This window comes from Anneissia japonica, unplaced genomic scaffold (assembly GCF_011630105.1).
Source record: "Anneissia japonica isolate Jap-2015-1 unplaced genomic scaffold, ASM1163010v1 scaffold288008_len1385354_cov213, whole genome shotgun sequence".
Classification (NCBI taxonomy): domain Eukaryota; kingdom Metazoa; phylum Echinodermata; class Crinoidea; order Comatulida; family Comatulidae; genus Anneissia; species Anneissia japonica.
Window position 1 is genome coordinate 1,170,277 of NW_022720123.1, and position 23,885 is coordinate 1,194,161.

The following is a 23,885-nucleotide window of genomic DNA, read 5'->3' on the forward strand; positions in this document are numbered from 1 at the left end:
CCAATTCTCTGTGGTATATCTAGGATTATTGACATAAGAGCATTTTTTAGGGGAAGGAGGTTGACATAAGAGCATTTGGGGGGGGGGTGTGACCTGTCTCTTATACACATCTAGATGTGTATAAGAAAAATAATTTTGTGATCATAAGAACTAAATGAAATTATTTTGTTGAATCAAGAAATTGTTGAAGTTCAAAAAGTTAATAACCTTCATGGGTTATTTATACAGTATTTGTACAGATGGACATTGGGGAAATTTTTGTTTGTAACTACTGTATTGAGTTGTAAACTATAAAATATTTATTGTTCATAATTTGCCATTTAAAAAGCATGTATTTTATTGTCTGAAAGTGATATTTTGTAAAGTTCAATTTAATTTATGAAATAAAGGCCAAAATATGGTTTAGAATCAAAATGATGCCAATGTGTATTTTGTTTACATGTACAAAGTTTCTTTTACATTTGTTTAAAACAGAAATTCAGAATTGTATAAAATTTCAAAAACAAATCCACTTCCAATGCATTTTTATTTTTTTTAAATTATTTTTCATCCAGAAAATATATTCAAAAATTAAGAAAAGAAAATACATTTGATGTGTGAGAGAGAAAACTTGGAAGCAAAATCACTTGACTTCCACATCAGTACGGTGAAAAGAACTGATTCATACCCTGCATTCTCCAAGAATTTTAGTTCATAAATCTTTGGAAAATAATTAAAATAATGTGTGTTCTGTGGTTTGTAATAATTTTTTGACTGCCTTTTCTATGCATAATGTACATACACAACTCATCATCTTCGCTTTTCAAAATGCAGTCATGTTACACACTTAATAATTACAAGCACAATTATCAAATTTATCCAATCCTCATTTTCTAATATAATTAGAAATATAACGCGTATACATAAAATGATTTAGAGTTATCAAAGAGGGAAATCTTGAGTGACAATTCTGCTACTTCACAAAAAAGTATCAAAATACTGTACAGGTATTGTAATTCTCCTCTGTACAACAAAATCAGGTAATCTAATTCCATCGTTTCATTTACAAACAATATCTACAAATTTCAAATGTACAAAGAAGACATAAAAGATAGTATTTTAACCAAATTATGAAACTCCAAAAACATTACCAGTATAATATTTCATGTTCAAAACATAATTTGAATGATAAAAAATTAAAAACCAATCATTTTTAAATGTTTTTCTACAGAGATGACCCCTGTCAGAGAGCCCTGGTCCCCTGCAGGGGGACCCTGGATTAAAAAAGCATTTTGAGTCGGAGATTACCATTTCTGGGCTTATTTCTTCCAAACACTGTGGTGAATTTGGTCTCATCAAGGACCAAACTTCTGCACAAGCTCCACCTGGCCAAGTTGTTCTGCAGCTGTGCTTGTGCTGCACCTGTCTATGCTGTACAGAATATGTGATGCTACACCTGGGGATATGGCAGTTAACATGGACGTGTGATGATATGCAAATATATTTGACAACTACAGGCATTCTAACCTAGCTCTATAAATTAGGCACAGTTCTACAAATCAACTTTAATATTGGTTCAAAGAAAGAGTTGATTAACATTGTAAATGATCATAACATAATTATTTACCTTGTAAACCTACAGAATATGAAGTAACATTTAAATTCATTACTAATTATTTCGGTGCTGTATATCTAATTGAAGACTGTCAAAACAAAGCAGGAATGTAGTAAATGGTTTTAATAAAAGAAACTAAGATAATTATTTTGATTAATTTATTTATAAAACACAAATTAGACTTTCTACAAAACAACCAAATGCAAGATAACAAAAAATAAATTGTGTTAATTGTGCATTGAAAAAATAGGACAGGCCAATAGCACAGGACCAGTATAGTATTTATACATTATATGGCAAGGGTGTAAATTCCTATCTCTTGACCACTTTCAATATTCTTGTTAAAAAATGTTTTGGTGGGCGAGTACAAATAGACATAATAGTACAGTACTCGAATAATTTCCGAGTCACCTTATTTTACATGCCAAATTGTTGTGTATTCCATTAATGATCTGTGTAAGCCTCATTTTATCTAGTCAAATAATTTTTTAATGCCATTTTGGAATCAACTAATAGGCAAGTTTAACAGTACTCATTTATTTTTTTTCTTGTAGGATGTATAATTTAAAACAAAATGATATATCATCTCTCTTTAGATATATAATTTAAACTATCAATTTTTCCAAATTTCTTCTTCATTTTTCTTTCCTTTAATCAAACATGTATTTCATATTTACAAGAATACAAATTAAATAAAACACTACATAATACACAAATCAGTAGTGATGTTGGTAGTCTAGGTACTTACCTGGATAAACCAACTAACTGCCTATTCTTTGTCACACATGAGAACACCCCTTGAAAACAAATTCGAACAGTCGGCCCTGGCGCCAAGCAAACGATCCCGCAACCATGCTTCATCCTCATTCTTGTTTGAAAGATCGTTCTTTGAACATATCGCCTCAATATTTACAAGTGTTATAACGTTGGAATTATTATTCTTGGATTTTTATCTCTGGATTTTAAAAGATTTTGTTCCATTTTGTTTTCGAGGGGTGTTCTCATGTGTGAGAAAGAATAAGCAATTAGTCGGTTTATCCAGGTAAGTATTCACGAAATATACTTCATTATTCACATTCCATTTTGGAAAGGATACATTTTGTTGAGCATATATAATATATAATAAAATGTATGAGAAAGCACCAAATAAAAGCTAATGTAATTTATATCTAGGGATTTTTAAACATTTTTGTAACTATTATAATTATCATTACAATTACAGATACTCAGTGTTATTGGTAAAAGAATTGAAATCATTTATTCAGTGGATGAAATTAAGTTTTTACTCTATACTGTTAACTGTTGGTAAATTTTTTTTCATAATAGTAAAAAAACATCTTGAATATATTAGTTATATATAAAGATCAATAATATATAAATATGAAACAAATCATTAAAGTGATCAAAACTTAAATTTGCCTCTTTTTGATCCGAACTTAAAATATACAAGCATACATTTCTTAAATTTAACATTGATAATTACAGGAACTGATTAACTGACACACATATCAGCTAATTACAATAACTAAATTAAATGATAAATGTTTTTAATTTGCGCTTACTAATTACTAATTACAAATTATTTTCTCCTATGTTACATACAAAAAAAACAAAAAGAAATCTTAATAATAATTCAAGTTATTAATCCTGTAAAAATATTTTCAAATCTGTATGTTATGTAGTACTTTCACGTGTTTTGGTAGCCCAGTAACTAGACTGAAGCATGCCTTGGTAAGCAAGTACCCAGCCCTGTCTCTTATACACATCTAGATGTATAAATTATATGATTGGATGATGTAATATTGTAGTTACTGAATGTGCTTAACTTGGCCAATTAAACATTTAGTTAGTGCTAAATGCATATGTTTCTCAGGTGCCACCAGCTACACTATGTACACCTTGTGTTATATTATTGCACCTCCTTGAATATGAGATATTTATAGCAAATTCCTCTTATCAACACTTCTATAATTCTTTCAATATTTTCATTTCACTGGTAGTATTCTAACAATAAAATAAATTGTAGATCTAGATTTTAAAAAAATGAATAATTCCACCTGGAAGCATGTCATGAATCCAAAAGGCATACCAAGGAGACTCTATTCTCCATCTTGCATACGCCTGAGTGCTGCCTCAAAAGCTAACAACCTTCTTTGCCTGACATCCGATTGGTTAGGATTAACAGTGAAATCAAGCGATGAACCTGATTGCTGGTCATCACTTCTATCTACGGCAGCTCTCCGTCTTAAACCACCTTCATCACTTTTTGTTTCCATGGGGAATGTTGATGATGATGATGATGATGATGATGCTTGAGATGAAGATTCGCCTGTGTGTTTCTTCATATAACGTCTAAAAAATTAAAAAATAAAATTTATGTACTAGTAGTGGAGTTGTTGCAGTTCAGGCTTTCAACATTGAGGATAGGGTATAGCATCTCCAATGCGTATATTGCTTGTGTCCTTGGACAAACATGTTATTACCGTGTCTCTCTTGGCCCAGCAATGTAAGTGGGTACCTGGTAATATTTAAGATCAAAGAAAGTACTGGGCTGAGAACAACCACTGCTAACTAGGGTGGTTTGGAGCAGTTTTTAAAGTATTAAAATGTTTACTGGATTCCAGTTGCATTTATATTACTGCCTTTATATTGTATACAATGCAGCCCCCAATTCGAGACCCCTCTAATTCGAGACTCAAATAACAATCTTCAACCTTTGAACACAAAGCTAGCCCTCTAATTGGAGACCAACCCTGAGACCATCCCAAATTTCTTAAAGGTGGTCTCAAATTGGAGGGCAGAATGTATTATATTTTATTTAGTATTTTGAATTTTAATATTATTAATATAATAGGTCGATTTAGAGGGCGCAAATAAACAAGGTCTCTAAGCGCAATCTCTAAGTACACAAAATGTAAGGAACGTAAAGAAAAAGCAGAAAAAATGATGTAAGAGATTTAAAGAACAGAACATATATAATTCTTACTGTCTGGCATTCTGCAACAGCTGTTTTTTCCTTTGGTTTAGAATATCTTCTCTTTCTGATGCACTTTTTGAAAATCTACTAGGCATTGATTCAATACTTGACAATTTTGAGTCTTCCTCACTGTGAAGATAAAGAATGAACAGCTAATCTAAAAGTCTTTAGGCATACTTGCAAAAGCTTTAAATTAATATTGGTCTAAAAAGCAAGGTTTTACAATGGAACTACCTGTAACCTAATATTCATTTGAATATAGAGCTTTATACATTACATTTTCAAAAAGATGGTATGATTTATACCTGGGACTAATAATCCTCACCTTTGTTGAGTTTGGGCTTGCACTGTACTAGCATCTCCCGCTTCCGTTGCCATCTGCTGTTCAGAATCTAATCGCTCTTCCTGATGGCTTTCCACTGAATAACTTGGGCTCAGATTAGCATGTGGGTTTGTATTCGCATTGAACTGTACTGGTCTGCGTTGAAATTCAGCCAGATTCGCATTTTCTTCCGGTGCGGCAGCTGGATCAGCAGCCATAGGTACTTGTGGAATCAAGATACGCTGCTCAAGGATGTTGTCGATAGTAATCTCCATTGAGCGTGTACGTTGCAAGTCTTCTAAGATGGTTGGAAGAGGAATGTGTGGAAACATTTGTTGGATGTTATTGGCCTGGAAATAAATATATCATAGAGATGTTTTAAGTTCTGAAATATATAAAAGCAGATAATATTGCCAAGTTTTACCAATCTGTTTTAATCTTAAGCCAGGCCCTCACTGCACCAAATCGTCAGCTGACGTGAATCCATGGAGACAGCAACGCAACAGGGCTTATGCGACAGATTGTTTCTGATTACAATCTGCTAACGCTGATAACAGCAGACGGTGTTGCATTAGGTGTTGCATTATAAAGATCTCTCACAAATTGGGAATGGATTCACTGGCCGATGTCGGACAGTGCAGTGTGCGTCCGATTTTACGTAGAGCTTACCCATGTATCGAGCTGTGAATTGGCTTGCGCTTGTTGCCGCATCATATTACCTGTGTGCATTACTTCCACAGAAAAGCTGGGCAACCAAGCAAAAAAACGAGAACCTAAAAGAAATAAAAATTAATAATTATTTATTATTATTTTATTATTATTTTCTAGGATTAAAAAAAAAAACAATTCTGCACATAAAGTAAAACAAATAGATGACGTCACTGTGGTACATGCTCTCCAGATTCTCCAAATCACTAGCAATGTCTTTATAAACACTTTTACAAATGAGTGATTTTTTGAGTGAAAAAATGTACGTAGAATTTGCTTTTCAAAAATGCTACGCACTTACCATCGAAATGGAACACATTTCTCTGATTGACAAGATGGGGATCCGCCTGCGCAACTCTTGCAGCAGCTGTGGCTTCTATTCCTGCTGCTCTCCTAGCCTGGTTCTGTGAATTCTCACGATCCGCCTGTTCTGTTCGAACTGGGTTCAGGCTGAGAGATTTCCGACAGGTAGGACATGAGGTATCATGTTCCATCCAGGATCTAAGACAGGAGCTGGGAAAAGATGTTATAATAATTATTGGAATTGACGGGAATCAGTCATATAATGTATCACACTTTAATATAGACAAGGCTACAAGTTGTACCAGAACCAGAACCAATTAATGATGGTCATTTCATCCAGAAATTTAAAATAGATATACCATATTACATACTTATGAAAGAAGTGGTTGCAGGGTAGTTTGCGAGCTGTTGTCATCTGGTCCCAGCAGATGGCGCAGGTATCATCACCATTTTCAAGTTCCTCTTTAGTGGCGTATGAAAACCTGGTGAAACAACAAAAATATTTTATCAATCTTTATTACCTTAGAAAAAAATCTGACATAGTATTTTTTACCGAATTTTTAAAATATTCAGTATTTTTTTCTGGAAAACTTGTTTTGTTCAGCAACATCAGATGAGTGTACAGGAGAAGGATCTTAAAGTTGATATGTTGCCAAATTTGTGAAACACTTTAGTTGAAAATGTAGTTTTATAATATCTGAGGCATGTCATGACAAAAAAATAGTTATCGTACAGGCCAGTATCGATTAAGTGAGCTATAAAATATGGGAGCTGAAAAAAATGGCCTAGAAATTAATTCAGCTGTAATTTATTTGATTCTTTTCAATTCTGTATCTTTTATTAATATTATATGACTAAATACATTGTTTTTAAATTATTTTATATTTCTGTACTGCAATATTTCAGACCTGCTCTGCCTTTTGTGTAACCTTTATATCAGAATAAAATATAAATAAAGAAAGATATATTTAACCTTGTCTCCAGACTATTGACAACCCTCCTGTAGTTCTTGTGTTTTCGCAATTTACGCTGAATCTCAGTATACAGAAACCTCAACTGCATACAAATCACCAGACTTGCCATACTCAGAAAAATATTGCCCCATAGCTTAAAAAAAAATTAACTAATTATGATATGCATCCTAAAAACAATTAAGAGGATATTAGATTAATTAGCAACAACCAATTATCTCTGTCTTAGAAATTAGACTGAATTTCCTTTCACAGAAAAGAAATTTAAGATGTGTTAAATCAGAATACATAAGAAAATATTTTATTTTATTTTTTTATTACAGCATGAAATACATAAACATCCCATTACTACACTATTTACATTCATCAATAAAATTTTATTTTTATTTTCTCCTCCATTTGTATGTTTCTGTTAAAACTATTTCCTAAATAAGAAAACAAAATTTTATTTTTATTTTTTTCCGCTGTCCTCTAATGATCTTAAAAAAAAAAATAAGTTCAGGAAACAAAGTATAAAAAAAAATTTTACCTTATAATTTAATATATTATAACTATTAAAGGATATGCCAGTGGTCGAATGAAGTACTTACTTTGCCTGCAATGAACAACCACAGTAGGCCACAAATAAAGTTTAATAATAAATATTTAATAGAAAAAGTTTAACAATCTTACCAACATGTGGAGATGGTGAAAGAAATCAACAGTTAGAACTGTGGTGTCCAAAATGAGGTCAGTGTAGTAAATAAATGAGCCTCTCTCTTCCCACAATCCATCATGATGTAAATCATACAGATGAATACTATACCTGAAATCAAAAATCATACCAAACATTATCAAATCACATCAAACATTATCAAAATCACATCAAACATTATCAAAATACATCAAACATTATCAAATCACATTAAACATTATTAAATAATATTAAACATTACTAAATCACATCAAACAATATCAAATTACATCAAACATTATCGAATCACATTAAACATTAACAAAATCCCATCAAACATTATCAAAATCACATCAAACTTTATTAAAATCACATCAAACATCAAAATCAGATAAAGCATTATCAAAATCACAACAAACTTTATTAACATCACATCAAACATTATTAAATCACATTAAACATTATCAAATCACTTACATCAAACATTATTAAATCACATCAAACATTATTAAATCACATTAAACATTATCACATCATATCAAACATTATCAAATCACATCAATCACTATCAAATCACATTAAACCTTATCAAATCCACATCAAACATTATCAAATCACATCAAACATTATCAAATCCCAACAAATATTATCAAAATCACATCAAACATTATCAAATTACAGCAAACTGATTATCACCACAATCTTTTGATTTTTTTGGTATATTCCCCACCCCCTCCACTAGTTACTTCGTAGAACAGCACAGATAACTACTTTAAAGCTCTGTCCAGATGATCACATTTTCTTTGACAAAAAAAAATTATTGTATCCTTTATGCAATCATGATGTGCCTATATATGGTCACAATGTGATGTCATCATGACCATATTTAGTTTTTATCAAATAAAAGTTGATAGTCTGGACAGGAATTTACTACTGTCACATTACATTACATCATTATCGTGTATTACCTCCATTCAATATATTTATTAGTTAATTAACTGCCAGCGAAGGGCTACCTAACCACAATAAGCTCATCTCATATTTTCAAGCGTGCATGCCTATGTCAAATGTTACGATAAACAAATTATCACATACATGCTACCATTTGCATGTTGTTATTTTTTAAAATTCAAGTACAGTATAATTTATGTGATAGGAAGATCATAGAAAGAATATGGATCATAATAAATACAAATCAGGATGATGAAGGCCTTTATATCACAAAATGACGACAACATAAATTAAAATCTCAGAAGGGGGTGGGGCTTCTTCTGATATTGATTGCGCTGTCATCAATTATCAGCTGACTTAAATGGAAGATCTAATACTAATCTATCTGATTAGCAACCATGGGAACTGATGGTTTCAAGATGTTTATAAAGCAACAACATTCAGTTGTTTTGGCTTAAATTCTAAGAAACTGATTTAAATATTAAATATGTGATTCTAATCTCACAAAAATTTCCGTTCACTTATATAAATACTTACTTGACAATGACAAATATGGCACGCACAATCAGAATAATGCACTGAAAAGCAAAACAGAAATTACTGTCACGTTATTCTATTTAAATTTCTAGACAAAAGATCAATGGGATGTACATTTATAAAACAAATGTTTTTCTTTGGTACAATATACAATCGAAAATTAAAGTAGATTGACGTAGCAAACAAGTTGTTTGTCAAGGGTTTTTTCTAATGTAGCAATTTACATAATGCATACTGAACATCAAAGCCGTTTTTCACAGTTTTGGTACAGTACTGCAATATTTAAACCTCATTAACTGCTCCATATGGATTTGAGGAAAATAATGAACCCAATAATATACATTAACATTCTATAGCCGATTAAAAATAGAATATGATATATAAACACAACTAATTATAATATTTTGTTACACTGTTGAGGGATTATGAGCCCATCTTAATACAGTCACACAGAGATCATGTGTTTGTGCTAAATCTCCATCCAACCAGTAACAATAGATATCATACATTATTTACTAAAAAATTGATTAAATAAACAGGCTTCTGCTTGATAACTACCATAAATATTTCTCAAATAAAAATATATTAAAAATATATTGAAAAATGGTATATTAAAATATTTAACTAGGTACTGGTTTTTTAGCTTATATGTCATGTATTCATAAATTATATTAAAGTATTTGTATGTGTTTTGTAATGTTAAAATTGTTTTTCATGTTTTTTTAGTAACTTAAAGTACTTAATCTAACTTGAATACTATTGTGTTCATGGCTATTGCAATAAATACTAAATTCATAATAGTGAAAGTCTGTTGTACATATCACAGAAAATCACTGGATTTATAGCACAGGATGGTTGCATTTAACCAATCATTCAATGCATATACCATACCTTTATGCTTATACAGTATCTTGAAAATGATGCTTTAATAAACAATAAAAATTACCTCTGCCAACATAAAAAAGAAAGTGTTGATATCAGCTGGATATCCAACGTAGAAGCAGATACCAACAAGGACAAAGCCAGAAATCAGAATGGACACCAGTAATCCCATCACCTTACCATGCATCCAATTTGAAGTGGTAGGAGAGGATGAGAGCTGCAAGTCAAACAATATCAAAAACATCATTCTACAATAATTAACGCTAATAACATTCCTGTCCTTTAAAATAAAATTCTGTTCAATTTTCAGTTCAAAGTTTACTTCAATAAGCTATATCCAGGGGCAGATTCGAGAAGAGCCCAGACAGCCCAGGCCTCCCTATCTGTTTGAATATTTTTTTAAATGGGAAAAAAATGAAAGAAAATTACATTCAAACTTTAGTCTCCAGTTGTTGGTGATTGGTAGCAGTATTTGTCTACTACATACCATAAAGATCAAGACAGAAATTTATAAAAATGGGAATATCAAATACTGTACTGTAAGAAAGCTGTAAGAATGTTTGTTTAATGTGAGCTGACCTTATGACCTATGAGTTCATTTTTTAAAATAGTTTTTCTGTTTTTAATTAGTGTTTGTGTTCTTCCTTCTTAATACTTCTATATAATTTTGAGGCAAAGACACAGCAAGCATATCTCTGTGTATAGACATGTACACTATAAAAAACAGATTGATTGATTGATTGATTATTCATTGCTCATTACACTTCTGTGTTACAGCAGTGTTCTAGTACTACAATTTGTGGCCTATAAATCAAAGTCATATTACCATATTTGGAGTTCTTGACCTTGAATTTATAGCTATATAGCTACCAAGCTAAAACTCAGCTATTCAACTGTATTGCATTATTATTACAGTATTAAATTAACTGACATCGTTGAATTCTGCAATATTTTACTAGAGATAATATATTGTGTTACTACTAGTAGTATCATTATTTTTGTTTTCATTGACTATTGTACTGTATACTATTAATGTCATTATCAATATTTTTATTAAGATTAATTAATTCCTATTTAAAAAAAATAAATTATTATCATAATATTATTATTGTACATTATTTGCTTTAAAAACAGTAGATTCAAACTTTCAGATGAACAAAAGTATTACAAACAAGTAGAAACTTGCCATGTTAGGATTGTCAAACAGTTTAAAAAATCTAAATCTAAAAAAAAAATATAAATGCTACAGAAATTATATAGCACTTTTTGCCAAAGGATACAAAGCGCTTGGATATGTGGACTAGGAACTCGATCAATGACTTTCTTCTCCCCTAAAGTCGGTTTTCCACCAGACGAATTTATTCGTGCGAATCGAAAGTGTCGTTCATGCGCTTGCACATTTAAATTTCTGTCAGAGTTTTCGCTTCAGCGAAATTGGTAGTTCGAAGTGTTTTTACTTTTTGCGAAGCGAAAAATGTCCGCAACCAATCAGAGCTCAGGAACCGAACCGATTTTATTGTTATGTTGCTTTGGGAATAAGGAACTTAACTTTATTACAGTGACTTATTCACTTTTAGGTTCTTGCCTACTGCCCAAGTTCACTGTCATTGTGTTTGTTGACATTTATGATTTTGGCAATAAAGTATAAGAATAAGAGACAATAGAAAAAACTAAGATACAAGAATGTTATTGCTGGAGAGGATGGGACAATAACCAATGATGAATAGCTATTCCTGCAACTTACATATTCTGATCTGTCTTTGCAGAGAATAACAAAGAGATGTAGAAATGCTAGTACTGAGAACCAGGCTGACCACAGCACCATCTCTTCCAACATCTGAGCATTCAGAACCCCAAAGATGAAGATGAACTTATAAAACACAAAGTTGCCAAATTTCTCTTTGAGACGCTGTAAAACAAAATTTGAAAAATGTGAGTATAACTTGATTATGAATGTTTGATATAAGCAAACATAATGGTAAAAGAAATATCTAACAATGTTAATCAAATGTCGCTCTAAATGCAAATTTAGCATACAGTACTACTGCATATATACAGTCAGTGCAGACTGGTGGTTGACTTTCAGCAAGTCTAGTAATGGAATGCCATTGGTGTCAAAATAGATATATTTTTAATACATTTTACTGATTAAGACAAAATTAGGGACTGGAACCCAGTCTAGTGGTTAATATCCTTTCAAGTGACAGTCTTATAACAAGGCTTTTAGTTAAATGCAGAGTGCCATGTTTAATGTGCAGTATGCAAGGGAGTGCCACTATTTATTCAAGATTGGTAATCCTTGGCTTGGTAAAACCAAGTTGTAGTAGTGTGCCTTTATGATAAAGATAAATATGTTTTCATTTAACTAAAGAAAGCTTAACAAAAGTATTGTCAATTATACAGTAAACTTCCTCTACCACATATATTTCTAATTTGAAGATCATAATAATATACATAGAACAGTGTATATTGAATAAGCTTTCAAGAATAAAGAAAAATTACTTAAAACAGTGTGTAAATCTACAAAATGCTATTATTAAATGTCCTTATTAAATGTTTTGGCAACAAAAATATACGTAATCATTGCCAACAAACGTTTGAGATAAGGTACTTAGTACAGCAATAAAATACACAGTTGGTATGGGAAAGAAAATAAATTCAAGAAAACAGGAAAAGGACTATAAATCCTGCTGTTAATTATTAAGAATTAAGACTTGAATTTTCATAATGAATTTTTGATAATGTGACCCTACAGGTTAGGAATCACTCATCCGTGACCACTCATACTGTAGATTTGACCCAAACCATGTCCCAGACTTCAAGGGAAAATGGACTAAGTCCCTGCATGTGCAGACAGCTTCATGTAACACCAGTACCTAGATTTTGCCATCATTGTGCAATAAAGCTTGCTATTGTTATTCTATGATCTTGATAGTTAACACTGGATAGAACACAATAGACTATCATACCTCCATGATGAAAGCTGTCCAAAGTCAGACAGGCTAGGCCAGTGGCGTATTTAGAGGGGGGGCGTAAGGGGCATACGCCCACTCTATTTTTTTGTAAAAAAATGTTTTGTAAAGCTCATCAGAAAATTACCATGCTAAATATTAAAAATCGATCAAATATTAACTCAAATTAATGAAGGTGCTAGAGGTTTAAGGGAGAATCTTCCCTTGCACCCCTACCAGGGGCTCTTTCCTGCGACTCTCATTTAGTTCGGACATTCACGCCCCCTCTTTCTTACCGGGCTGGATCCACCCCTGGCCTGCTAGGCAACTTAATTAGTTTCTTTGCAACAAAGTCATGTCAGTACCTAGGCATAGGCGTACAGTATCTTGTTTGTTATCAAGTTCAGCTATCAATTTATATCCATCAGTCTACCAATCTTTCTGTACTTAAATGAGAACCCATAAAACTATATTAGTCACTTATAAGGGAAAGCAATTTTATGGTAAAAATCGTACTTTTAGACCACAATATTAATAGCTGCAAATCACAATAACTTTGGTTAGATTGGCAAATGAATATTTTAAGTCTGATGACCTCTAAGTTGTGTCAGACAAAAGAAAATCCATGCTTTTTAGGTGGGAAAATTGCTCTCTGACCTCCCACTAGATCCACAAGTTCATAGAGCATAAGTCTTTGAATGACACTATTCTCTGCTAAATAAATCTGGATTCCATATTCATTTATAATGTAGTACATGATATGAGTTGTCCAACTGTCGTCATTCATTGTGCATAATTTAGCCGATGCTTTTTAACAAAACAAGGTTGATTTTAAACGTGCAGTAGCACAAGACTATAAATTACAGTAATCATATTTACTGATTATATGATAGACAGTACTGCCAGCCATACCTACTTATATTATACAATTGTTTAGTGTTGTTTAATAATAAATCACTATAGTATGAATATTTTCAATTGGAAAATATTACATGCATCAGTAGGTGTAAACAATCATACCAGTGCATACAAAATCTCCTTTGTTTAAATTCCTCTGCTTTACACATATTTCATATTACACAAAAATATTGACATATTATTATTGTGCTACAGTATTAGAGTAGTGGAGTCCACACAGATCCAGCTAGGCCTCGACCTAGAGTTCATACTCCACAGACCTCAGCACAATGGTTTAATAGACATTGATAACAATTATCTCGATCTGCTGAAATACAGTACAGGGTACATGTATTCTGCTTAAACTATGTGTTTGGATATTAAGATATTAAACACTTTCTGAATTAGGCAGACCATGGAGGAATTAGTTTAGAAGCAATTTATTATGTTCTTTAATACTCAGTTGAAATCTGGATAAACTATCTTTGCATTAATTTTTACCTTGAAAAAAAAACTACTGCTCACTAGTATCCGATCTATTATTTGTATTTTTAAACAAAAATTAGATGGAAGTCGATGGCCAACAAGCTTTGGCAAACTTGGAGTAGCTCACCAGGACAAACAAAAACCTAACTACCCCCTTTTCCCCAGATTCTTAAAGTTTGTTTATGATTGACAACTGACTTAGAATATAAATACTGTAACACCCACCTGTCTTTCACTGACTCGAAGTTTACCTATTATTAGCAGCTGGAGGGCCTTGGCAAAGAGAATCAAGCAACAATAGGCAAAATTGACAAGAGCCTGCAAAGAGACAAGAGGACATCAATAAATTAATAATTAAACATTCCAATCATTATAGTGAAGACGGTGGGAGGGGGGGGGGTTTCAATGGATTGGTGAATACCCTTTTCTAGCGAACTATGATTCAGCTCCTGACAGATATACAGGCTTTGGCTTAAGAAGTCTCTAAGGTAGAGGGTAGCTCCATGAATGCAGAAGGTCTTCTCCAGACCCAGGCTTCTCCCTGGACCTCCCACTCTCATTAACAAAATCCTGGTTATTGGGCTACTTTTTTATCGCCTCCTCCAACCGCCAGTATTATTATAATTCAGGCTTACTGTATGGGACAATGATTACTAAGCAAATATTATGGATGGATGCAGCAATCCTTTATTGCTAGATACATCTGCATCATCTGTATACATAATACTTACCAAAACACAAATAGGCTCTTGCATGATCACTTTAAATATCTTCATCACGTGACTGTCGTTTCCCAACAAGGTATAGTCCATGAAGAGATTGTTATATTCCTCCTGCTCATCATTATCATCTGAACTCCATCTCTTATGTTCTGCATCCTTATTGATTGATCCTTCAGTCCAATTATTTTCAGCAATTGACTTCTCTTTCTTGACATCATTCTTTGATACTAATTCTTCTAAATGAGACACATAGTCGTTTATTTCAGCCTGATGATGCTTAAGCCAAACTTTCTGTTCGATTTCTTCTTTTGCAGTGTATTCCCTGACCCCATCATCTTTTAGTGCCATATGAGATTTAATATCAGCAGCTTCTGAATTTCCTGGCTTACCCTCTTGGTACGAATACTCAGGCGGTCGAAACTCATCTAACCATGGATTTAATGAAGTCCTTGCCTGATCAGCGTCAAATAAAAGAACCTCATTGTGGGCAAACCATAAACAGATGCCCACAAAAAGAAAACTAATACAGGTATAGGTTCTCAATGATGGAATAGGTAACCTTCCAACACGAATTGGCATTGTCAATAAATTTCTTCAAAAAGCTTCTCCAAAATGAACTTTATTAATCTCAGGACTAAAATTTATTTTATGCTTTATACACAGTGTGTCTGCATTTTTACAATAAGGACAAATGGGATGAGTGGTTTCCTGGGCAACCTGCAACGAATAAGAAAAACATGGTCCCATTTACATTTAATTGGCATTTTCAATCTACAGATACAAAACATCTAGACAGAAAAATTTTAAGCATGAATCAGGTGCGATCCATGGACTGCAGTATGAAGCTGAGGCTGAATATCGTATTGTTCTAACTATATTCCATTGGAGAAGATTCGACCTCAGCTACAAGCCCATGGTCCATGAATAAACGATTGCCCTCTACACACATCACGCTGCCATTTTAGAAATTCATTTTTGCCGAATTCCATACATATTTTTAACTCTAGTGTAACAGGATAAGCCATGAAAAATTAATTTTAAAATTTATATATTTTTTTTATCTTTTTCTTTTGTACAGTATTTAATGTTTTATTTTTGTCATACCATTTTTTTGCAAGTTGTCTTTTAAATTTTTTTTTAAATACTGTTTCTTTGTTTTCGAAGACAAATAAAGTTTCTTGTCTCTAGTAAAACCACTCAACAAAAACTTAAAAGTAGCATAGCCTAGGGCCTAGGCTAGTCCGAGTAGGTCAGGGCCCTAGCTAGGCCTAGCCTGGTTGGTACAAATACAGATCATTCCGGTCGCGCCTGCATTTCGGTCACGCCCTATTGTTATGCATTTCGGTCGCTGTTCACAGCCGCGGTATGGAACGCCGATGTACAAGCTACAGCTTATTTACAATGTTTTTCGAAAGTAAATTCGATAGTGTTCTAAATAAATTTTAGGTAGGACCTAAATTAATGATAATTTTTAACAGGTATAAAAAAGTCAATCTTAAACATAAACCACATTTTAACATATTTTGTACATATGTTTTTATTATTTATACTTTAGACGGTATATTTGAAATACTTTTTTTTCCCTTTATTTTCCTCTAGTCTCCAGACATCTCCTGTCATAAATATTACGTTATAATACTGTTAACTCTTTCCCATTTACATAGATCATCAATTAAAAGGCTGTTTCTGTAAAAAGAAAATGTACACTGTAATACCAATTGATGCTGAAATAAACTGTATTACAATTAGTCAAAAAGTAGTAAAATAAAAATGACTGTTTCCGTGTTTAACAAACGGCAGGCAGGCCTAGGCTGCTTTGGATATCTTATTATACATTCGCGGTCGCGCCTTTCGGTGCTCCATACACCGCAACCGAAATGCATAACCAAAATAGCGCAACCGAAATGCAGGCGCAACCGAAATGATCGGATAAAGTTGGTACTAGGTCCAGGACTTCCAAGCAAGCTTCCTACTACTACTGGTAATAATAAACAAGCTAGTACCAGGCCTAGCTAGGCCTGGCCTACTACTATTTAATCCACTATAATCAGTTCTCGGCTACTTTAGCCAACTAGGCCTAGACCTTATCATAAATAGAAACCCAGAAATAGGCCAGCGCTAGATTAGGCCTACTACTACTAGGAGGAGGCCTAGGACTAGACCATACCGTAGCACTAAAGAAGACAGATGCCTGTCAATATGGCTTGTTGTCCTTGGCCTACACATGAATTACCTCGAATTCCAATCAAAAAGATATAATTAAGCCTAACGACTAAAACACTTCACTGAACACTGACTTTCACATATGCAGTACTCTACTATTACCTGGGTATGACTCTAAAACATGTATTTGTATTATGATCATTATTTTCTCACCTAAAAAGGGAGGAATCTTCCAGACGAAAAACACAATCAAGTACACGTACGTACGTACTTTTGCTTTCAACAAGTCTACCTCGGCCTTCTGTGGGCTGTTTTTTTCGTTGTGGTATAGCGCCACTTGTAGTTCAGGCTCCAATGTTCTGGTTCCCGAGTAAAAGTGGCGGTATATGAGATGGGGTTAAGTAGTAGGGGGAGGATCCAGTGATATCCAAAAGGGGCAAGGGGGGGTCGCCTATGTCCCCGAAAGGAGGCCTATCGAGAGACAACACTAGGGTAGCAAATTTTTGTTTTCTAGACGCCCGGGCCAGATAACCTTCCTGAGGCGTTCTGGGCGATCAATATTTTTTTTCTTCTTTCTTTTATTTTTTTTTTTCAACTTTCTGAAAGGTGGGGGGAAGGGCTCAGCCCCTCTAAATCCGCCCCTGGTATGAGTCGGACTAACCAGGAGTTGTTAATTATTATTCTAATTAACTCCCTGGAGTATCTATCATTACTAATCAGCCATTTCTAGGGTTAGTAAATGGTCAAAATTCACGTTAAGATAAATTAATGATACTTGTAAAGTTTAATTTTAAACATTATTTATGTTGGTCATTTGCTACTTAATTAACTTAGTTTTAAAGGGTGAACCGTTCTGCAAGGCGGATAATTGAAAACAGGACACCATTACACATACAACAACATAATTAAACACTAAGATATAGAAATATTAATCAAAAGAAATGATACCAATCAATAAAATGTTCTGCTCATCTTTATGCCCATACTACTAGACCGTACCGACGCGCCAGAGATGCCTGTGATTTATATTTTTTATGTAGGCCTGTGACATGTTTAATGTTTTGCTCGACTAGACCTACTAGGATAGAATCTGCGAATTATAGGCCTTTCTCAAACTAATCAACCCAGCGGAATGACACTTACTTTTGGAAAAAATGCAGGTCAAATCATTGTTTAGGGAAGGAAAACATCAAAGGTGATATGTTTCCAAAATAGAAACATATCAAAGGTGATATGTTTCTATTTTGGAGCTTTACAACAGGAACTCTTCGTTCCCACTTACAGGCGAAAATTGTAATAAAAATATATAGAAAATATAATAAATCAGTACAATAAATTCACAAGACAAAAAATAAAATTATTATTATTATTATTATTATTATTATTATTTATATGATTATAATTATTATTGCAGTATTTACAAATAAAATGTATAAATTACAAAAAAGTATTTGAAATTACAATAAAAATTACACTTATAAATTTTAAAAATTTACAAATAACACTAAAAAAAAACAGCACTTACAATGAGAAATATAATTATTAAGGTGACATTTAAACATATCTAAAGAATTGGGAAAAAAATATCAACTTCAGGACATTTGGTAACAAAATCATTATAAAAACAAGATAATCGTGAAATATAACCATTTTTACAGACATTAACACGACAAAACTGAACAGAAAATAAATCACGTTGACGAAGACGACGACCAGGAACTTTAAATGAGAAATAGGAGATTCGGTTACAATCAAACGAATTCACACATTTAAACAGGAACAAAAGATCAAGGTACATACGTTTAGAAGACGGACAAGTAACATTTAACTTTTTATTGACCGAGTCAATGATGGCATCATCAAAATTGATTATATTATTGTTAATACGATTGTTAATACGACGAGGGCCAAATGTTTCAGGACTGATGAAACGCAAGAACCTAAAGTGTATCATGTCGATTCGTTTAGAGTTACTTTTAGATATTGAATTAAAAATGACAGAACAGAAATCTAAAGATGGTCTAACCAGTGTGAGATAAAGAAAACGTTTTGTAGGAATATCAAAAGATCTACAATTGCGCCACATCATTCCCAAGACTCGTAAACATTAACATCGAATCAATAAATATACCAAGATCCTTATGATAATCTACTTTAATGAGTGCATTGCAATTGATTTTATAGTCATATTTCAAAGGATGCTTTTTCAATGTAATTAAGCTCATTCATCATGTGATTACATCAAAAGTGGAAATTAATCATTTACCATTTAGGCCTATTTTTCAGAGAAGCTTTTGGCGTATGGAATAAAAGATAAGAAATATTCACTATTCTGATTGATTGTTAAGTGTCCACCTTTTAATTAAGTGATGGAAACAAAACACCGGAAACATATCAATTAAAGTGTGAAATCACCTCTGATAAAATCCACTTTCCAATACAGAGGTGAATCCCGTCCATTGTAGCGCTACTGTATACTGCACAGTAGGCCTACTTTTATTTCGTCACGTTCGGTCGTGTTTTCGATTGCGATGTTTCCGGTGTCCGCTTCGAAAGTTGAAATAATCCACGGATGATTTAAGTCTTTATTTACAAGGCGCCTCTCTTCAGAGTAGAAAAGAAACTGCTGTGGTGACGCATTATATCCTTTATCACCTTTCTCTATGTACCGGGTAAGTAGTAGGCCTATTCTGTGTTTGTTAATATATGTTGTGTGTTGTGTTCCTAAACTTAAAGGCCTGTAATTAGCTAATCTGGTAAGATATCAGGTCTGGGATGGGAATATCAATATAATATAGGAAAAGTCCTTGATAGGCATACCGCTACTTTACTGTCGTATTACAGTATAAGTATTGTAGGCCTCTTTTTCAACATCAATTTTTATCATGTTAAATGGTAGGCATAACAATGATCCATGCTGGTGGATTTCGTATGTATTTAATAACCCGGGGTGAAAATGGTTGTGTTATTTTCATCTTATCATATAGCCTATACCAGGAAACCCGTATTTTATTATAGGCCTACCAAATAAATAGCGACCTTCATTTGAACTTGAACCTTTGAAGCAAACTACTGAAAAAAAATGTGTTCCGTTTAAAGGTTATTAATTTATGTGAAAGTAACAAGACCATTATTCGTTTCCTGATCATATCTCCAAGCTGCGAGCTACAACAACATCGTCGTCCTGAAGATAAACATTGGAAGCAAACATGGCAACTAAGCAAGCATTCCTCCTTCGACGTGAGCTTCGCTCTTTGATTTATCGTCACAACTCGACTGCAGTTTCAGCAGTAGAAGGGGAGCAGAACGTGAAATCAAGTGTACAAAGTTATGATAAGATCCCTGGTCCCAAAGGCTGGCCTCTCCTTGGAACTTTACCATTTTACCTACTGAACGGAGGCCTTGGAAATATTTTTATGAATCAGGTGAGCATTAGCTTCGATCTCTAAAAGGCCGATAAACTTGATTGAGGTGGCGATTCGTGATCTGGTATCTTCTAAATGGTCTCTTTTAAAATAAAATGATAAAATGATCTTAACAATTAAAATTCAATGAAACAGAGATCGAAAGTGGCTTCTGCAGGTTACGAAAATCGTAACTGATTATACGAGCCAATTTAATAATAATGTTATGTAAGACATAAATAATAGACACGTTTACATTCCATGATTTGTCACATAAGTAATAATAAGGTATTTGTGGATTTGTGTGAAAACTCCAAATGTGATTACAGCTATGCCTTTAATAATATTCCATGGCCGATGTTCGTAACATTTCCTTTTTCACGTTTGTTATACAGTATGTATTTTCATGTCGAAGGGTTGAAAAAAATTGTGCAGTAGGCGTACGTTACCGTACCATAGCCGCCATTGATAATGAGTTAATTATTTGAAATTCAAGAAGGTCGTTTTCGTTTTCGATTCACATTTTTCTGCTATCCATCATCAGGGCTCAGCGGTCATATTGGGTCAAAGTGTCAATCATACAGTGGTGACGTCATCACCATCATTTTACTGCACCACATTACTAAGTAATACATATGTTAATTAATACAAAAAATTACAATAATCAGGCCAATCTGATATTGCTGTTGTTCAATTTGATTTTTTTAATAATTAAAACAACGCTAATGCTCACTAATTAGGCCTACTTTTAGCGCTATAGGTATTTACAGTCAAATAAATTCAGAGAAACACAGTATAACAGACTTCCAATGTTACTGTTATGTTGCAGAAACAGTAGGCCTATAACATACTTCCAACGTTATTGTTATGTTACAGATAGCATTTAGCAGGAAATATGGTCCCATCTGGAAGGAATCTATGGGGACTTTACGTATCGTTAATCTATCTGATCCGGTATTGATTGAAGAGATGTACAGGAACGATAACAAGTATCCCACACGAATTGACATGAAACCATGGAAAGAATACAGAGACTTCAAAAATAAAGAAAACGCTCTCATTACATTGTAAGTTCGTGCAAAAAAACAAAAGACATATTCTACCACAAAATGAATCATTTCGTAAAATATAACTAGGTTAACTGCTGTGCGCCTAATGAGGTCTACACCTAATCATCACGTAATATAGTACTGTACTAAGGAATAGATTATGGACCTGTCGTTTCTGTTAATAACATTCAGAAACCATCGGAAAAAGTGTGTTTCCAAGTATTCGCGGATTTAAAGGGGCCGGTATAATAATATATTTATAATTATTGGAATTTCTTTTCAGGGAAGGCAAAAATTGGCATCGGATCCGTCGCGTCATCAGCAAACTTTTGCTGCCACCTTTACAAGTACATTCGTATCAAGACACTGTCAATGATGTCATCACAGACATGGTATCAAGACTTCGATTCATTCGAGATAAGACTAATCAAAATAGCCGCATCCCAGATATTACAAATGAACTTTACAAATGGTCGATGGAAAGTGAGTTCGATTTGGTCATCATACGATAATTTTTTTTTATATGGACAAAATAAATAAATTACCATTGTGACCGTACATTCTTTCAGTATTGTACGTAAAATTCAGATATTACAAATGAATTTTACAAATGGTCGATGGAAAGTGAGTTCGATTTCGTCTTCATACAATACGGTAATTTCTTTTAATTACGGTACGAAAATAAATCAATTAACAATTTGACCATAAATACTTTCAGTATTATATTGTATGTGAAGTTGCCTTATTATTTTATCTGCAAAATCGGAACACTAATGATATGTAAACAATGTTTTAATATGTTTTTTCTTTAAACTTTAGCTGTTTTTATGCTGCTTTTTGAGACCCGAATGGGTTGCTTAGAAGATGAGATAGCCGATGGTTCTCAAAAGTTCATCAGTTCGATTCACAAAATGTTCGACTCGGGACAGATAATGTTCATTGCGTCACCGAAATTATTCCGACGGTATAATCTCAAACCTTGGAGGGATCACGTGGAGGCCTGGGATTATATATTTAAATTTGGTGAGACAAAACTATATAAATATTTTATAGAATATATATATATATTATGGAGTCGTGTGTGATATTTAAGGAGGTGCATTTTCCAATACAGTAATAGTAATATTTCAGCTGTTGTTTCATAGATAACAATGCGTTAAGTTGCATTCTCATGGCCTACCGAACCATTCAGAAAATAAATCGAATGTGTTTTAGGGACGCTGGCGTTCAGCGCATCGGAAACGGGGGTTCAGATCCGATGTGAATACAGCTTTGATCGTCAAAAAGAAAAGAAAAGATCGCCATTCACGGTAGACGTTGGAAGCATAAATAGGTGATCGCTCGATGATATTCTTCCTAAGTGGATGCCAGAGCGAATATCACCTAGTGGATTATTTTTATGAACTAACGTTTGCCCAAGGCATAAGCCAAAGGAGACACGATTGAAATAATTTTGTCATATTATTTTCTCTCTACATGCTATACCATTCTTTAAAATAATTTTTATGTCTGAGTGTACAGGCCTATTTTTATTCTTTTTTATCGGCCTAATACGATAATGGCGTTGAGTTGGAGGAAGAAAGAAAGAAAATGTTTGTGATGGCGGTGGTGGTGGCGATGATGATGATAATGGTGACGGTGATAGATGATGGTGATGCTATAAACGATGGTGGAGGTGGTGATAATGATGATCATGATCATGATGTTGATGATCATGATCATGATGATGGTGGTGGTGGTGACTATGACGATGACGCCGATGACAATGGTGACGACGACGATAGTGGTCCAACCTTGTGATGATAACACTGTTGACGACGACGATGTTGGCGGTTGTGATTGCGACGATGATTATGATTGTGATATGATGGTGGTGACATAATAATAATGATAATCGCATTGTCGATTCAGCACAGGACGCAATGGATAAAAGGATAGCATATCTCAATACACTACCGGAGGAGGATATTGCAAAGTCCAATGGATTGTTGACACGGATACTTGCAAGTCAGAAGATGACCAATGAAGAGATCTCCGCCAATATGTGTGAAATTTTACTTGCTGGCGTAGATACGGTAGGCACAATTACAGAATATTATTACGAGTGTCAATTATTATATTAAACATTTGGTACCTAGTTAAAGACCTAAGAATAGGTTTTCTCCAATAAAGTGTTTCTAAAGTCTATACATGGTATTCGTTTCGTGTATTCATTTATAAACAAATTTATTATGTATAAATATATATTTCAGAATTGTACGTACAATACTGAAAGAAAGTACGGTCACAATGGTA

At 33.4% G+C, this 23,885-nt stretch overlaps 2 protein-coding genes across 3 annotated transcripts in view; one reads left to right on the forward strand and one right to left on the reverse strand.

Moving 5' to 3' along the window:
- Positions 1 to 3,370: 3,370 nt before the first annotated feature.
- LOC117111238 (E3 ubiquitin-protein ligase AMFR-like) lies at positions 3,371 to 17,501 on the reverse strand. 2 transcript variants are annotated; one of them, XM_033254141.1, is made up of 14 exons: positions 17,351 to 17,501; positions 14,984 to 15,691; positions 14,478 to 14,570; positions 11,663 to 11,827; positions 9,983 to 10,135; positions 9,037 to 9,077; positions 7,548 to 7,680; positions 6,878 to 7,011; positions 6,276 to 6,386; positions 5,903 to 6,114; positions 5,563 to 5,666; positions 4,897 to 5,243; positions 4,581 to 4,700; positions 3,371 to 3,946 (listed from the first exon to the last, which is right to left on the reverse strand). In XM_033254141.1, the coding sequence occupies exons 2-14, from the start codon at positions 15,551 to 15,553 to the stop codon at positions 3,694 to 3,696; spliced, it is 2,436 nt and encodes an 811-aa protein (XP_033110032.1). In that variant the 5' UTR covers positions 15,554 to 15,691; positions 17,351 to 17,501; the 3' UTR covers positions 3,371 to 3,693. The 2 variants fall into 2 exon arrangements, with proteins under 2 accessions (XP_033110032.1, XP_033110033.1); XM_033254142.1 differs by having other exon boundaries at positions 17,300 to 17,437.
- Positions 17,502 to 19,599: 2,098 nt separating this feature from the next.
- LOC117111217 (cytochrome P450 27C1-like) overlaps positions 19,600 to 23,885 on the forward strand; it is a 6,848-nt gene continuing 2,562 nt past the window's right edge. Inside the window, exons 1-6 of the mRNA XM_033254110.1 lie at positions 19,600 to 19,809; positions 20,237 to 20,562; positions 21,418 to 21,608; positions 21,874 to 22,073; positions 22,410 to 22,613; positions 23,502 to 23,665. Coding sequence (XP_033110001.1) covers positions 20,347 to 20,562; positions 21,418 to 21,608; positions 21,874 to 22,073; positions 22,410 to 22,613; positions 23,502 to 23,665 — 975 coding nt within the window. The 5' untranslated portion in view covers positions 19,600 to 19,809; positions 20,237 to 20,346. The remainder of the gene's footprint in view (positions 19,810 to 20,236; positions 20,563 to 21,417; positions 21,609 to 21,873; positions 22,074 to 22,409; positions 22,614 to 23,501; positions 23,666 to 23,885) is intronic.

Coding starts and splice junctions, on each gene's coding strand:
- LOC117111238 (XM_033254141.1), bottom strand. CDS start 15,553: ATGCCAATTCGTGTTGGAAGGTTACCTATTCCATCATTGAGAACCTAT. Junction 6,387..6,877: donor GTCAATAGTCTGGAGACAAG/GTTAAATATATC, acceptor TTGTTTCACCAG/GTTTTCATACGCCACTAAAG. Junction 6,115..6,275: donor TGCAACCACTTCTTTCATAA/GTATGTAATATG, acceptor ATCTTTTCCCAG/CTCCTGTCTTAGATCCTGGA.